This window comes from Ambystoma mexicanum, chromosome 3q (genome assembly GCF_040938575.1).
Source record: "Ambystoma mexicanum isolate Mex_15411 chromosome 3q, UKY_AmexF1_1, whole genome shotgun sequence".
In the NCBI taxonomy this organism is placed as follows: Eukaryota; Metazoa; Chordata; class Amphibia; order Caudata; family Ambystomatidae; genus Ambystoma; species Ambystoma mexicanum.
Genome location: NC_090926.1, coordinates 451,351,057 through 451,366,084, shown reverse-complemented (window position 1 = coordinate 451,366,084; position 15,028 = coordinate 451,351,057). Strand labels below are relative to the sequence as shown.

Here is a 15,028-nt window from a genome sequence, read left to right as displayed (position 1 = left end):
GGGTTAGGTATTTGCGACTCGATGAATTTCACTGCCTCGTCTGGGACAGTGAAGTAGTATAATTTGCCATTGTGGGCGAGTTTGAGTTGCGCCGGGAACAGTATAGCATACGGGACTTTGCGCTCCCTAAGCAGTTTCTTGACACCGAGGAATTGACGCCTCTCTTGCTGTACCGCTAATGAGAAGTCTGGGAAAATTCTAATGGTGTGGGCCTTAAGGCGTAGGTCTCCCTTCTCACGAGACAGGTCGAGGATGAGGCCCCTATCCCGGTAATTAAGAATTTTGGCAATGATGGTCCTGGGGATATCGCCCGGCTTAGGTCGTGGCGATAGGGCCCGGTCAGCCCGCTCCACAGTGAAGTACGGTGAGAGGGCCGGGTTAACCAGCAGGTCTTCAAGTAGTTTTTCTACCGCGTCTTCCATCCGCCCTTTGAGTGCATTCTCGGGAACCCCAATAATGTGCAGGTTGTTTCTGCGGGAGCGAGATTCCAAACCATCACATTTTGCCTTTACACTCTTCATATCTCGGTACAGAGAGGCCACCATGTCTTGGAGCGTGTGTATTCCATCCTCATTGGTAGAGATTGTATTTTCAACTTCAGTAATCATGGACCCCGCCTGGTCAACTCGAGTTTTTAGTGAGGCAACGCTTGCATTGATGTCGTCCAACTTTTCGTGAAAAGAGGTGAAGTTTTTGGCCATTGACTACATCAGTGTAGGAAGATCTGGCGTAACAATCCCAGGATGCGGATCCGACTCGGGCTCCTCTTGTAGAGAGGACATGTGGCCCGCCTCAGCCCTCTGGACCGTTTTAGCAAATTTGTCCATTGCACCCCCTTTGGCCGCTCCCTTGGATCGGCTTGACATTGCTAGAGGAAGCCTAGGTGTGGTAGGGGCCCACTGGAGGAGCAGATGGTAGTATGGAGGGTATAGGCCACAAAGAGATTAACGGCTATCAGGCGATGCCCCGGTGCCAGCAGCCTACACAGGCCGCGGCGAGGGCAGACAGTGGTAGTGAAGGTGCAGCCAAATGTGCGGCGCTGGTCGCCCAGGGGCAGTCAGGGGCAGTAGTAGACTGATGGGTACAGCTAACAAGTAGAAGGTGCAGCAATAGTTGTGGCCTACTGTCCCTTTCCGTGTACAGGCCGCGTTGGTGGGTCAGCAGAGTCAGGCAGGGACCGTAGTTATTAGCTCCACAATACTTCAGGAGGGGGGCGGGAGTTACTCACCCCTCGCATGCAGAGGCCAGATGGTGAGAGGCCATGCACGGGCGTGGGGGCCGCCGCGTGGACCGAGGTCACTTAGAGCCAGCAGCCAGGTGGTCTTGACAGGCAGAGTGAGCCCACATAGGTTTAGATTTCCAATTTTTAATCCACCAAGCAGAGAAGCAAGAGGGTCATCTGGACAGGCCCAGGGGGGGGGTAGATGTCAATGATACAGGATGGCTACTGGGCCAGTAATGCCCCCGGACACCCGCAGTCATCAGCCGAAGGCAACAGTGTGCACCTCCCCCGCTCCTCACCTGGTCCGCCGCGGGGACGGCGCAAGCAGCAGGGTTGTCCCACCCGGGAGGCAGCCGGGCTCCAGCCGCAGATAAGGTGTCGCCCCCAGTGAATGGGTGTGGGCTCACAGCGCGGGGGGGGCAGGCCGCGCTCCGGCACAAGCCCTCGCAGGGGCCCAGGCCGCGCAGCCGTCAGCCTCGCGTGGGTACCCCACGGCTGGCAGAGTCGAATCGCCGCAGTATGGTCAGGCACCCCTCCTCCACAGATGCTTCAGGAGGAGGGAACCCGGAGGTGCCTTTTCAGCAGCCACAGCACAGGAGCGGGAGAGAGGAGCCAGGCAAGCGCCGGGGCCAGGGAACACACAAAGCCCACCACCGCCACAGGTGCCACCGCTGGGCCCCCGGATGTCGGATCTAGCCCAAACTTGCCAGATGCACGCCCAGCGGTGTAGTTAGCTGCTCAGCGAGGCGATGACAAAAATAAACGTGGCAGACCGCAGATGTGGACGGATCAGTGCCGAAGCCGCACGGAGCTGGAAATCTTGGGCTGCTCAACAGCGCCACCTACTAGCTGTTTACTTAATCTAATCCTGTTCTAATTTAATGTGTTGATAGCTTTTGATTATCTTTCTATCTGCAAGAACTAGGTTTCCATTTTTAATAGATCACACAGGTCTCAAACTCAATTTATTTACATTTTACTGTCATCAATGCGTACAACCTATCTTTCCCTCCAACCATGCTAACTCTGCCCTGCTGAGGTGCAAGACCCTGGTATGCGCGGAGTAAGGAGACAGGTAGAAGAGGCTTGCCCTATCTAATTCAGGCAATAAATAAGTTCCTCAGTACCAAACTCAAAATTCCAAATCTAAAAACATGCTCCCGAGTTCACTGTGAGTTGTTTCCCAAAGTGTGCTGGAGGCCATACAGAAAAGTTTTATCTTTAAGCTGTCTCCTTTGCACTAATTAATACCACTTACAGGAACATTAGTGCAAAAGGAACATCAGCAAAGGAGACAGCTCGCAGTTCCTGGAGCTGTACCTTCAAGCATAACTCTGTTTTCTTTGTGCTTTTTTATCCTGTTGTGGGGTTGCTAAACAGGAGAATTAAATAAGATTTTTTTTAATGGAAAATAAGTAACTTCCCCATACTCGCCAGCAAGGTCTAGTATCATGCAAATGGTACTCGCCCTTCATAAAAACTACTCACCAATGCTAGTGGGCTAGTAGATTTTGCAAGCCCTGAACCGAAAATAGAGACATGAGCGCATAGCCCCCTTTCCTTGCTCCTTTTCAGTATGACAGAAGAACCTTTGTCCAGAAAATAAAACACAATAAAGATAGAAAGAACAACAGAAATGGCAAGGTTTGCAGACACCATATGCCTGTTTAGGTGTATGACACATTCGGGCCAAAAAATTGGAAAATCAGGATTACGGTTAACTTTCTTCCAAAACGTTTATAGACACTGCGATATACAACTAATGACAATACCAGAAATACATTCAAAACGAGGTGTTGAACGAGGTGTAAAAGGAACATAGCTTTTAATAAAGAAATGCTTTGATCCAATGTGCAAGGAAGAATCTCATAGCCGCAATTAATAAATATATTTATGCTACTCAAGTTCTATCCATTTTGGGAAGGCATGGGAGAAAAAGCATGCTTAGAAATTAAACCATTCTCTGAGATATATCACCTATCAGTGCTTTATCAAAGGGAAAGAAGGCAGTAAGCGAGGGAATCCCTACTAGACACATCACTATCCAAAAGATGATGCAGAAAAGCACTCACATGCAGTTTTATCAACTATACCAAGCTAGCCACACACAGACCTTTTTATAAAGACAACAACGCCATGAAGGCTGTAGCAGCAACCTGGAAACAAAATGGGCCACCAACTTGTCAGAATATAAGAAAACCAACAGTTCTCGGAACCAATGATTCTCTCTAATCCAGTGGTCTTCAAACTGTGGGGCTGGCACCCTAGGAGGGAAGGGTGTTTTTAAAAAAGGGATTACAGTGACTGCTTTTAATAGAAAACATAAGCAGTCATACCATGTGGAATGGACCCGGAAATAATATTTTTACTCAATGGGGGAGCGGTGGGCGCAATATTTTAAAAAAGGAATGTTTTAAAAACTATAATTAATACCACTGCTATAATCCCATGGAACAGCATTTCAAGCATCCAAAAGAACCAAACAAGCATATGAATTCAGGGGATGGGGGGCGGGGGGGCGGTCCGAGTTCAGTTTTCAGAAGCAGACACTGGGCAAAGGAACACAAAGTCTGTAACACAAGCCATTGGTCAATCTCAAAAGCTTGTTTTCCAACATCTTGTACTAACACACAAATATTTCTTAATCAAATGGTATAAATGGTTATGTTTTGTAGTATTAAACTGCATTTCATACCTGAAGCGTTGACACTCCTAAATAACATGGAGCATTCTATACTTCAAGGCAACATCCACATAAAGTGAGCTAACTGCTGTTTTTAATGTCATGGATTGCAAAGGGAAAGGCATCCAAGTTTTTCGGTCAACATCTCAATTACATTGGCACAAACGCACAGACCAAAACTCTTTTTTTAAGAGGTTTGTGAAATTGTCCCTTTAGGGAAAACCCAAAAAACTAAAAACAATTCCCAATTCAAAGACTACCGATGCATTCTTCACGTGTAGATACCTAGAAAACAAAGTTCAGTTCCCAAATAAAGCCACTGAGACACGTCCCTCCTGACTGAACGGGCAAGAGTTCTGCTACATGATGTCAGATCTCTCTCGAGGATGGGCTGCAGTCAGGTTTTCCTATCATGGAATAAGCAATATTTCTGTTTCAAAGCCCTAACTAGCATGTACTATATTTTGTATAGGGCTTCCTTACCGCCTGGTAGCTGCAAAACACTACAAAGAAAATGTGTAACAACAACCCACTACAGGGTGACCATTGTAGCGACCTTAGAAGGATGAAACACTAAAGGTAGTTGGGATTTGAAACGGACCTACAGGTAGCATATACTGCTGCGACAGGCACGTCAATCTACTGTGGTGTTCTTATGGATTCCACGCGGTTTTGCGTGAACAGCCGAAATGTAAATTTTTACAGCAAAAACGTTGGCTTTCATTACTGTAACAAAAGTAATACTGCTTTCTGAGATTGTGCAGGTTATGTTTAAATGTTCACCTAATGTACGCATTCGTGGTTTTGAAATGTAACGTTGCCAAATGGCACTAGGAATGCATGCCATATCCATAGTGCAGTGTAAAATAAGGTCTCCTACGGTCAAATAAAAATGCACCGGTGAAATGCATGATGCTAAACGATGCAAAAGTTCAATTGTTCAGCTGATCGGCAATGATGGTGAGAGACAATACACACAAAACACAACATTTCATTTTCAGGCCCGGCTTATCGTGAACAGGTAATATTAGTTGTATAGAGAATAACTATGCAACTATTGCAGGAGAAGGGGGAGTTAAAATGCCCTTAAGATATCAAAATGAACAGAACTGTGTCGAGATTAGAATATTGTCATATTTCCTAGACTGACTTCTGCTCGAACCTACGGACTTCTGGCGAATCTTGAACAACGTGGATTCCCAACAAGCAGGGAAACAAATAAACGTTGTCTCATAGAATGACTGGGTCCTACATTCTGCAATGTTCAAAAGGCTGCACAAAAAAAAAAAAGGAAAACCGACTTTTAAATGACACATAGGTTCAGAACCAGTGGCTAGGGTGAACTCCCGGTTATACCTGGGATTTTTTTTATCATGGCCAATCCATCATTGCCTAGGTTGATAAAGTGGCAGAGGGGGGGCATCATGTCCTTATCTAACCAACTGTTGAGAGTTGATGCCCGCTATAGTACCTACTCCCTGAAAGCTAGTTTAAAATGTTATGAGGGCAACATTGTTCCTAAAATCTTGTTTGGGATAGATATATAGCCCTCTAGCTGCGATGAACATGGTGCCTTGAGGCCCTAGTCTGGCGTTGGGTCTTGCACGTTCCAAATTCAGTACCCATATACGCTATTCATTATGAATTTGGCAACATCTCGTTACGGGCACAGTGGAACACACAGTCATTGCTCAGGAAAATCTTATGTCCAGCACCTGATTATTTATTCTTGGCCCTGGAAAGTATACCTGTGGCAGGGAAAGGTCCTTGGATGAATGAGATCTTCAACTTTTGTAATCATTGATTAACAGAAATAACAGTTCTGTAATTGAACTTAGAGTGAACCTCTGTAGAGTGAGAAAACTCCTATTTAAAAACGACTCGACCAACACAATTGAAAAGAAATGCATGGCTATTCCTCCCCAAGTCAACTGAGAGGTGACCATAAGAGGCAAAGCACGTTAGCCACCTTTTTGGCCATGTATCCAGCAAAAGGAGTCAGGCTCAGCTTCCTGCATTTCAGTTGGAGCCTGCATCTGACAAAACAAATCCTGATTAGACATGGCCCCTTCGATGCTGATCAGTTGGATTGTCGTTTTTAGAAGGTTGAGGATGAAACTCTTGAGCATCTAATGACAGCTTGCCCGGCCGGCCCTAAGGGCGCAGAAATGGACCCATTTTAAAAAAAGGTGTGCTTTGGAAGTGGGATTGGGCATGCAAATTTGGTCTGAATGCTTGTCAGGCCACACTACCTACACAGTGGTCACAGTGACAATCTTTCTCAAATCCCTCAAGTTGGATGAACATTGAATGTTAGGTCTTCCTTGAATGTTTTTAAACGCTGCTGTATAGGTGACACTGATGTGTGATTTTTTGCACTTTCTTATGAATTTATTCTGTAACAGTGATGAAAGTTGTTTTACTTTCTAAATATTTTTACTTTTAGCCACCGTGTTTTCATTCTTTCTAGAGAAATAGTGATTAAATGGTTCTCTGTTAACTAGCTGCTATGCATGTTAAAGTTGAATTTGCTTTAACTAATTTAAAAAAAAATTAAAACGAGACAAAATAAACAAAGTTTATGTGCTGTCATTTGCTAAGCAGTAACTTACTTAAGCGGCGTCTTTGTTCGTCCTGAATTCCCAAAGGAAATCATTGTAGGCTCCGCCCACTCCAGAAGTTTGAACTAAGCAGCTTTCACAGTGGTGAATGTTTTGGTTATTCAAAGACACACTTCGACAATGTTTACAGTATGTTGCCGGCCCCTAAAGGCGGTATGATGATGCAGCTATCGACTTTGCAAAGGTTTATTTGCAGGTTTGCAATAAGATAACGTGGAGCCTATAAGAGATAGGTGGAGAATGGTGGAGAATGTATTTATTTACATACCTACACTAAAAGTGATACAAGGCAGTTTCCGTTGGCTTAAGACTGCTTCTGTCATCGTGATTTAACGTTTGAATGGTATTGTTTTAATAATGTTTCAGTTAGTGCAATGATCGGTATAGTGTAACGTGAGGGAAAAATACCACCAAACACAGCTTGGTTTAAATATGGTCTTGGTTCTCCCAGCTCGCACATATACGTTTTGAAGCAAAATTAGATCCCAGGTCAAGTACTCTTGACTGTCGAAGCTGGCCTTAGGGCAGGGCGGATCGGGCGGCCGCCCGGGGCGCCCTGCCATTAGACCCCTGCCACGCCAGCTTGCAGGGAGTCGTTCAAGGTCTCCCCTGAGCTGGCGTGGTGGGAGAGGGCGCGGCAGGTGCCCTATTGAAATTAAAATGCGCTTTGCTCTCGGGAGTGAAGAGCATCTAATAACAATAGGGCGCCTACCGTGCCTAATCAAAAATGTGGTGCTCCCCCCACCCCTAGCCCCATGAATAGCGATGCGTGAGGTGCCACGCCACCTTTTTCATTTGCTGCCCGGGGTGCTGCGGCTTCTAAGGCCGGCCCTGCTGACTGTGTCAAGAGGATGAAACGTGCTCCGGAGAAGGTAGAGAAGAGTGAAGTTTTATTTCATTAAAAGCAATGATTAGATAGCAAACTATGCTTACGTTTAGTTTACAGGGCCAAGCAGATAGAGAGATACAAGGCGGCAACTCTTTAGCCAGAATGTGATTTTGTTTCTTATCCAAGACCAACATCAATAATTTCTTAGTGTATGCAATACAAAACATTGCCAGGGAGGTCACAGGAAAGGAGGCAAATCCCCCAATAGTACAGCTCCAGCAGAGGGTCTGAGAGCAAAAAGGACAGAGCCGGCGCGGGGCATGCGTCGTTACCCCCGGTTCTTGGGCACCCGGAGGCACCAGCTGCAGTGAGTATATGAAGTTATATAAATTGCATTGAACGGGGGCTGCACTGCTTCCAGACACAGGGCTATTTGGGCCAGTCTTTCCGAGACTGATGTAACCCCATATGACTCTTCTAGAGACAAGTATACGCCTACCTGCCCAGCAGCCTATTCAACCCCAGCGGGCCTCACAGTTAGCGCTTGTTCCATTTAAGAACCATTGTTTTGGTATTCTGAAAGGGTGTCCAGTTAAAGTACCTAAATCAAAAGGATCGAATGCCAAAAGGTGAGAGTGCATTCGACCGAAAACAAAAGGATCGATTTTTTTTAAAAAATTTATTTTTTTTTTGTTGCTATAGTTAAGCTAAAAAAAGGTGTCTTTACACCAAAAACAGAAACAAAATGCGATCCTTTTTTTCCATCGAATGGACTCGACCCTTTTGTCATTCGACCATTTTGAGTCGATACTTTGACCTATAACCTTCTGAAAGCACATACAAGAACCTAGTTTTATACCCAAGTTGTCTTTTTTGAGGACAATTAAAACATATTAACAAAAAAAGTTGGCAACGTTCTCGCTAGTTTTCATGTGCTTGCTTTTTGGTGTGTCTAATACGTTTATTGTTTTGTAGAATTTCACATTTCACTAGCATCACATGAAGTATGTCTGTATCAAACTATGCAAAACACCACGTTACCTTTTCACATGATCTTCCGAGTCTAAATCTTGAAAGAATGCCTACAACGATTTTTGTATCCTTTTGTTGAATTGCATTCTGGTATTTGTAGTCTTCAAGGTAAGGGAAAATAACAGTTGTATTCTTTCTTTTTAGCATATTTCTATGAGGATTCCTATATTTCTGGAGTAGTTTAATGATGATCTGTGTACTTTTTAAGTACTCTTTATTAAACAGAATATTGTTGAAAGTAGGATTGTAGCGAATAGATTTAAGTGTCGGCCGAATACCGGATATTTGGACAAGTATTCAGACGGAGCCGAACAGATGCCTTTTTAATAAATACAGGTTTGTAGACAAGAAACACACACATCCATTTCCTATTGCATTTCTCTTCTTTATCGTCTACAGAACATGTTTGTGTAAACCATGAAAGTAATACATTATCAGAAAATAAACTGTTCAATAACAGCAGTTTGTATTTTTGTGCATTCATGGGTGTCGCTTGTTGGGCAGGCCTCAAGTAACTAGGACTAGCCCAAATGTTTAGTATGTATGTATGCAATCACTGCGAGGGGAGAACACAAATACAAAAATATGAGTGATTATATCAATTAGCACCCTGCTGACTGCTAAAGCGCTACTGAATACAAGTGGGAATGAGGCATTTGAAACATGTCTTTTCATTTATAGGTTGTATTTTTCTTTGTTTTTCGGGTAGGGTATGTGTGTGGTGTTTCGGAGCATGGTAAAAGACACCAGATAAAAATATATAGGGAATGCCGAGTCCTCCGTTCTTCTCGGCTGACACTGTAGCCATGCTTAGTTCACTTATTTGCTTCACTTGTATATCCATTTGGTCCAATGATTCTAAACATATATCTCCTCATCATTCTTACACAAAACCTTCTTTCTTAACTCTATATTGTTGGGTGGAATATTTCTGCTGCCACAGACTTGGGGCATTTTGGTTACACATTTTTCTGTAAAACTCCCAATCCTTGGACAGCACATTCTTTAGTAACATCTGTCACTTTTACACAATTTAGAGGGACTCATTTTGGCAACATGAGATAGTTGGAGGGAGGAAATGTGCAGGAACATTTTCCACTGAGCCATCATACTTGCTTCATAGCCTTAGCATGAATTTAGTGTTTTGCTGCAGGCACACTACCCCCACGAGCTATTTTCCTCAGTATTTGGAACTTCCTGAAGCTCCACAGCAGTTCTAGTAATCCCTGTAATTATATTACTTGGATGGGAATTGGTGGATTGGAACCTGTAACTTCCAGATTAATCACACAGGTCATCACCAAATCAATAAGCCCCTAAAGAAAATACAATTTTCCAATAGCGACTTTGTAAACTATTGTTCCAGCTCAATGGTTTTCAACTGCAAAATACAGAGAAACTAGAGACATTTCATTGCACATTAAAAATAATGACATTTTTGCTTCAGCAAGATTAAAGTCGGTCTGTCCAGCACATGAAGGGTTGAGACTTTGTATTTTCACACCCCTGCTCTGTCTGCAGTCAATCAAATAAAATGACAGCAGCATTTGTGTAATGATCCTTTTAAAAAAGAATAACATGACATGCCCAAATGTTTCCAGACACAGTCAATGCAGTACTTCATGTATTTTGTAGGGGAAACTATTCAGCTTAGAGTACAAATTAAGCTGAATATCTAATTTTCAGTTGGAATTTGGCAGAATACTCACTCAGAGTTGAATTCCGGTACACCCCTAGTTGAAAGCCAAACATGGCAGTCAGGGGGGGGGAAGGGTAGAGGATAAATTGGTTGGGACGATTTACCAGAGCCGTGGGTATGGAAACAGCGGTTGATGGGCTTAAGTTGGGTTCTCCCTGGTACTGAGCTGATTTTCAGGGTACAGGTTGAGGCTATAAGTGGGTAGATAGCATCTGCCCCCTTTTCACAGAGCGGATGCCATCCCCCTCGATACCGGCATGCAAAAATAGCTTGTTTAGCCAAGTTGCTAGGCCACTAGGATTTGAACCCAGGGCCTCATGCTCTCAGGGCACACACAGACCCACAAGACCAAGTTGAAATGTCTTCAAAGCGCGTCTTGTATTGGTTTTTATTGGTGTCCATGGAATATTTCAATATAGATTTGTGTGTTTAAAAGAAGCACACCTTTTATACTTTGCAGGTAATAGGAAAATTGCCTCTATCTGGTTCTTTTTCCAGGTATTGATGGTTCATTTTTTTTTTAAAAGAAAATGTTCATTTGTATTGCGTACTCTCTTCTATTAGGAAAGGACACTTGAACTAAATTTGCATATTTCACTTTAAGATACGTTCAGCCCCTGTTAATGAGCCACTTGTTTTTGGACTTGAACCCTATTGATAACATTTGAAGGCCTGCAGAATTTCTTACCCTGACTGCCTAAATACCTTTCCAGTAAATGGCCTTTACTTTGACTGCACTATAACTCAAATCTGCAGCAAAGGCACTTTGTCCTGTCTGGCCCAGTGCAAATCCTCACCCGTACATCCTTGGAATCTTCAGGAAAAAAAAAACACACCATAGCTAATGGCCATACCTTTTGGCTCATTCGGTGCATGTTGGGCTGGTGGGGCAGGAGGCAAATACTGTGACGAAGACCAAGACAAGGAGCAATGAAGATTACATAAAGTAATCTGAGAATTACTTCCATGTCCCTCTTCCAAATACTTACCAATACGAAACTTCAATCCTAATGGCAGGACCCCAAGGCCCAGCCAAGAAGCTCTGGCCAGAGGAGACTGACAATTGAGCTGGGTATCTCATAAGTACTGCGATGAGGAGAGGGAGATAATGTAGCTGACTGTTTTAAATATAAAAGCATTGCTTGGAGATTAATTTGACAGTCAAAATAATCATCCAAATTAAAAAGGTACATTGCTACTTTGGACAATATGGCCAAATATATATACTATAAAAATAAAAGCAATCGTGAAACTGCTGCAAAAAAAACAGTTAACTTCAGTTAGCAGAACACAAACACCGCTTTTATGCATTGCACGCCACAATCCGATTGCGCTTTCAAACCAAAGTTGCAAAAAGACCAATCACAACCAATATTTCTATTATCTACAGCTGTGAAGATATGTGCTCAAGTGCTGGAGTTACACATTGACCTACAATTCTGGCTTAGCCAATGTGTGCTCCTGGATAAATCAATGTATCTCACTGAGGCTTACCTGTCAAAATTAGACATGTCTACAAAGGATTCAGATCACTCTGGCGACTACTCCAAAATAAGCTTCCCTCCTGATATTGCCAAATACGTAATATTAACAGTTACCATTCATATACTGAAACGGTTTGATTGCCATGGATATTAAATACATTTTGTGACATTTTTTGTGATGCAAATAAGGGGAGGCCCACGCATCTTTTGCCGCCCAGATCCCCGCAAAAACCCTGCAAGAGGGGAAAAGAAATTCAAGGGACGGGTCTTCCTCCTATGTGGGATTTTGGGATGCTATGGAGGAAGGCGTTGAAGTGACTGCTCTGGGTAAAAACTCGGATGGAGAGGAATCGCTGTGACAGCTATGGGAGTGTTACCTATCAATGGAGCAAAGTGCCTATGCCCGTGTAGGGACACGTCAGGGTGGCAGTGTAACTTCCCCCAACATCAGTCAGAGCACCGGAGGAAAGGTCACTTGAGTGGAAATAGGGCGTGCCCCTAAAACAGCATGTACCTGCCTGGGTAAGTTTTGCTTGACAGCTCTGGGGCGTGGTAGTGGGAGGTTACTTTAGGGAAGCTCTGAGAGAGATGGGATCCTGTCCTCAATGGACCTCGTCGGGGGAAGAAGATAGGACCTGGCTGGCACAAACTTTCCTGCTCCCATCTTTCCCCAATCATGAACACAGTCCGGAAACTCACAAATTTTTTGGACTTGCCATCGCCCTCCTCAGGATTTCGCGGCTTCTTCTTTTCCTTTGTGGTCCTTGCCGGTCCAGGGGGCACTCCACCACCCCCGCCACCACGCTCCCCTCCACCGTTCGGAGGCTCCATAGTCCTGGCTACTGCAGGCTCCTGCTGCGGTTCTCCTCAGACACCGACGAGGCGGGAAACCAAGCTGGGCAGCAGTGCACCCTATTTCCAGCAGAATGAGAGTGTCTGCAGAAGAACACGGGGGCGAGGACCAGCGTGTGCAACCCGATCCACCGCAGGTACCGGTGTGCAGTTCAGACAGGAGTGAGCCAAACTGGGGGCTCGTCCACGAGCACGGGTGCAAGAGAGGCTTCACACTGCTAGCCAATCCACTGACGGGACCGAGCGCGTGACCGCAGGGGCAATGGCGAGCGCGCGCTCGGTCGGCCAATCAAAAAACAGAGCACGAGCCCCTCCACCAAATTCTCATTGCGCGTGACACCAGACCAGGGTGGACATCGTCTCAAAGCCCCTCTTCGTCAGTGCCTCCCTCGCCGTCTACCCGCAGTATTCATTAGACACGTTAACAACCTGTCGGAGGCCCCTGGTGAAGTAGAGAGGCCAAAAGCAACAGGCTGCAGCCCAGACAAGAACTCCGGCAAACTTCAAGCGCTTCCGCGTTGCGCTGCTGCGGCTGGGCTGTACCATCTGCGTACAGGAAGAGGGGATGCTGGGCGAGATACTTCCTGGAACTGACAGGAAAGGACGATCTCTGTTCAGGGCGGGGTACTATCAGGTGAGCCTAAGGAGCGCCCTCTGGCGGCGTTCTGTATGGTTACTGAGCTCGGAGCGCGAGCACCACAGCTTCATGGACAGATAGTGTGCCGGGCACTATATGTACACGTTACCGCACATTTTTTCTTAATGGCGGGGCTTTGTATATTTCATTCATGACAATTTGATAATTTCAAAACTCAGTGTTTATTTTTTTGGTGCTTTATCCGCTGACTAGCATCATACTTGCCAACCCTACTGATTTAGGCAGTAGGCTACTGCTTTTTAAGCAGTCCTGCCGCCTACAGATTTGGGCGACAGATCTACTGCTTTTTACAGTGGCAGGTAATTTATGTGACTTTAAGGCGGGCTGCTTGAGACCCAGACAGCACATTAGTTAACCTGTCTGTGCAGTGGGTGGGTGAGTGATACATTTCAATGATGGGCTCAGATCAATCCACTGACCTGACAGCTACATGACTCTGTCCTGCACTCTTGCTGGGGCAGACCTTCTGTGAACCACCAGTGAAGGCAAGTGGCAAAGCGTACCACCATCACACAGCATCTGCCTATCAGACTGAGGAGGATATCAGTGGCCATGTTGTTCAGTTTTCAACCTGCACTGCAGGAATAAATATGTACTGATCAGGCTGCAGCTACAGAGCAGTGGCAAACGTTGCCTACCAGCTCTGTGTGATTACCTTCTGTGAAGTTGGGTAATTGAATTCGGTGCTAACATAGCATTCACAATGATGTTGTTATGTTAAGGTACTTATATAGCGCACCGTCACCAAACCAACGGAATTGGTCCCCAGGCGCTCTGGAGGATCTGTAAACGAGAAGGTGGGAAGGATTAGTAAGGTGAAGAGGGAGTAGGATAGTGAGAGGGGTGGTATAGTGTTGGCAGCTTCAACTCGGTGGACACCGGGTGCTGAGCTCTGGTGCAAGTATTGGATCGGTGTCAGTCCGCGTGTGCTGTTGGTGCAGCTTATGTGTTGCGGTGTGGTGAAGTGTGTGCAGTTTGTTGTGCTAGAGATGGTTGTGTGAGTTCTTCAGTGATATAAGTATGCAGAGAGTTTGAGCATATATTGGTTAGTGGGTTATATGACATTTAAAATGCTGAAAGTTCCGTCTAAGTGTGGCAAATGCTAACATTGGTGAATTCACTCTCCTGTCTAGATACAGCGAAGGCTAATGTTCTCAATTCTATGTGTGGCACATGCTAACATTCACAATCCTATCTAGATACGGCGAAGGCTAATGTTCTCAATAAGTGTGGCACATGCTAACATTCAGGTTCCATCTAAGTGTGGCAGATGCTAAGATTCACAATCCTATGTAGACGCAACGCAGGCTATTGTTAAAAAAAAATCTAAGTGTGGTACATGCTAATATTCTCATTCTTATCTAGATGCAACGCAAGCTAGTGTTCACAATTCTACCCAAGTGTGGCATATGCCAACATTCACAATCCTATCTAGATGTGACGCATGCCAAACAATTCTAAGTGTGGCCCTTGCTAACCTTCATAATTCACTCTAGGTGTGGCACATGCTAACATTCAGAAACGTATCTAGATGTGACGCAGGTTAATGTTCAAAATTCTATCCAAGTGTGAGAGATAACATTTGAGTTCCATCTGAGTGCGGCACATGTTAACGTTCACAGTCCTGTCCAGATGAGACGCAGCCTGAAGTTCACAATTCCCTCTAAGTGTGGTGCATGCTAACATTCACAATCCTATCTAGATGTGGCACAGACTAGAGTTCAAATTTCCCTTAAGGGTGGCGCATGCTAAAATTCAGAGACCGATCTAGATGTGGCACAGGCCAATGTTCACAGTTCTCTCTAGGTGTGGCACATGTTGACATTGGCAAGTATGTTAGTATGCAATGCAAGGCAACATTTACAATTCTGTCCTTAACAGATTAAAGCCAATGTTCACAAATCTTTCTAAGTATGCATGGTTTAATCTATGGCAGATTATGTTATGG

The 15,028-nt window shown here is 44.8% G+C and overlaps 1 protein-coding gene across 1 annotated transcript in view; it reads right to left on the bottom strand.

Moving 5' to 3' along the window:
• DIAPH1 (diaphanous related formin 1) overlaps window positions 1-13,001 on the bottom strand; it is a 1,645,861-nt gene extending 1,632,860 nt beyond the window's left edge. Inside the window, exon 1 of the mRNA XM_069654133.1 lies at window positions 12,270-13,001. Within this exon, the coding sequence (XP_069510234.1) occupies window positions 12,270-12,401 (132 nt within the window). The 5' untranslated portion in view covers window positions 12,402-13,001. The remainder of the gene's footprint in view (window positions 1-12,269) is intronic.
• Between the last annotated feature and the right edge of the window lie 2,027 nt (window positions 13,002-15,028).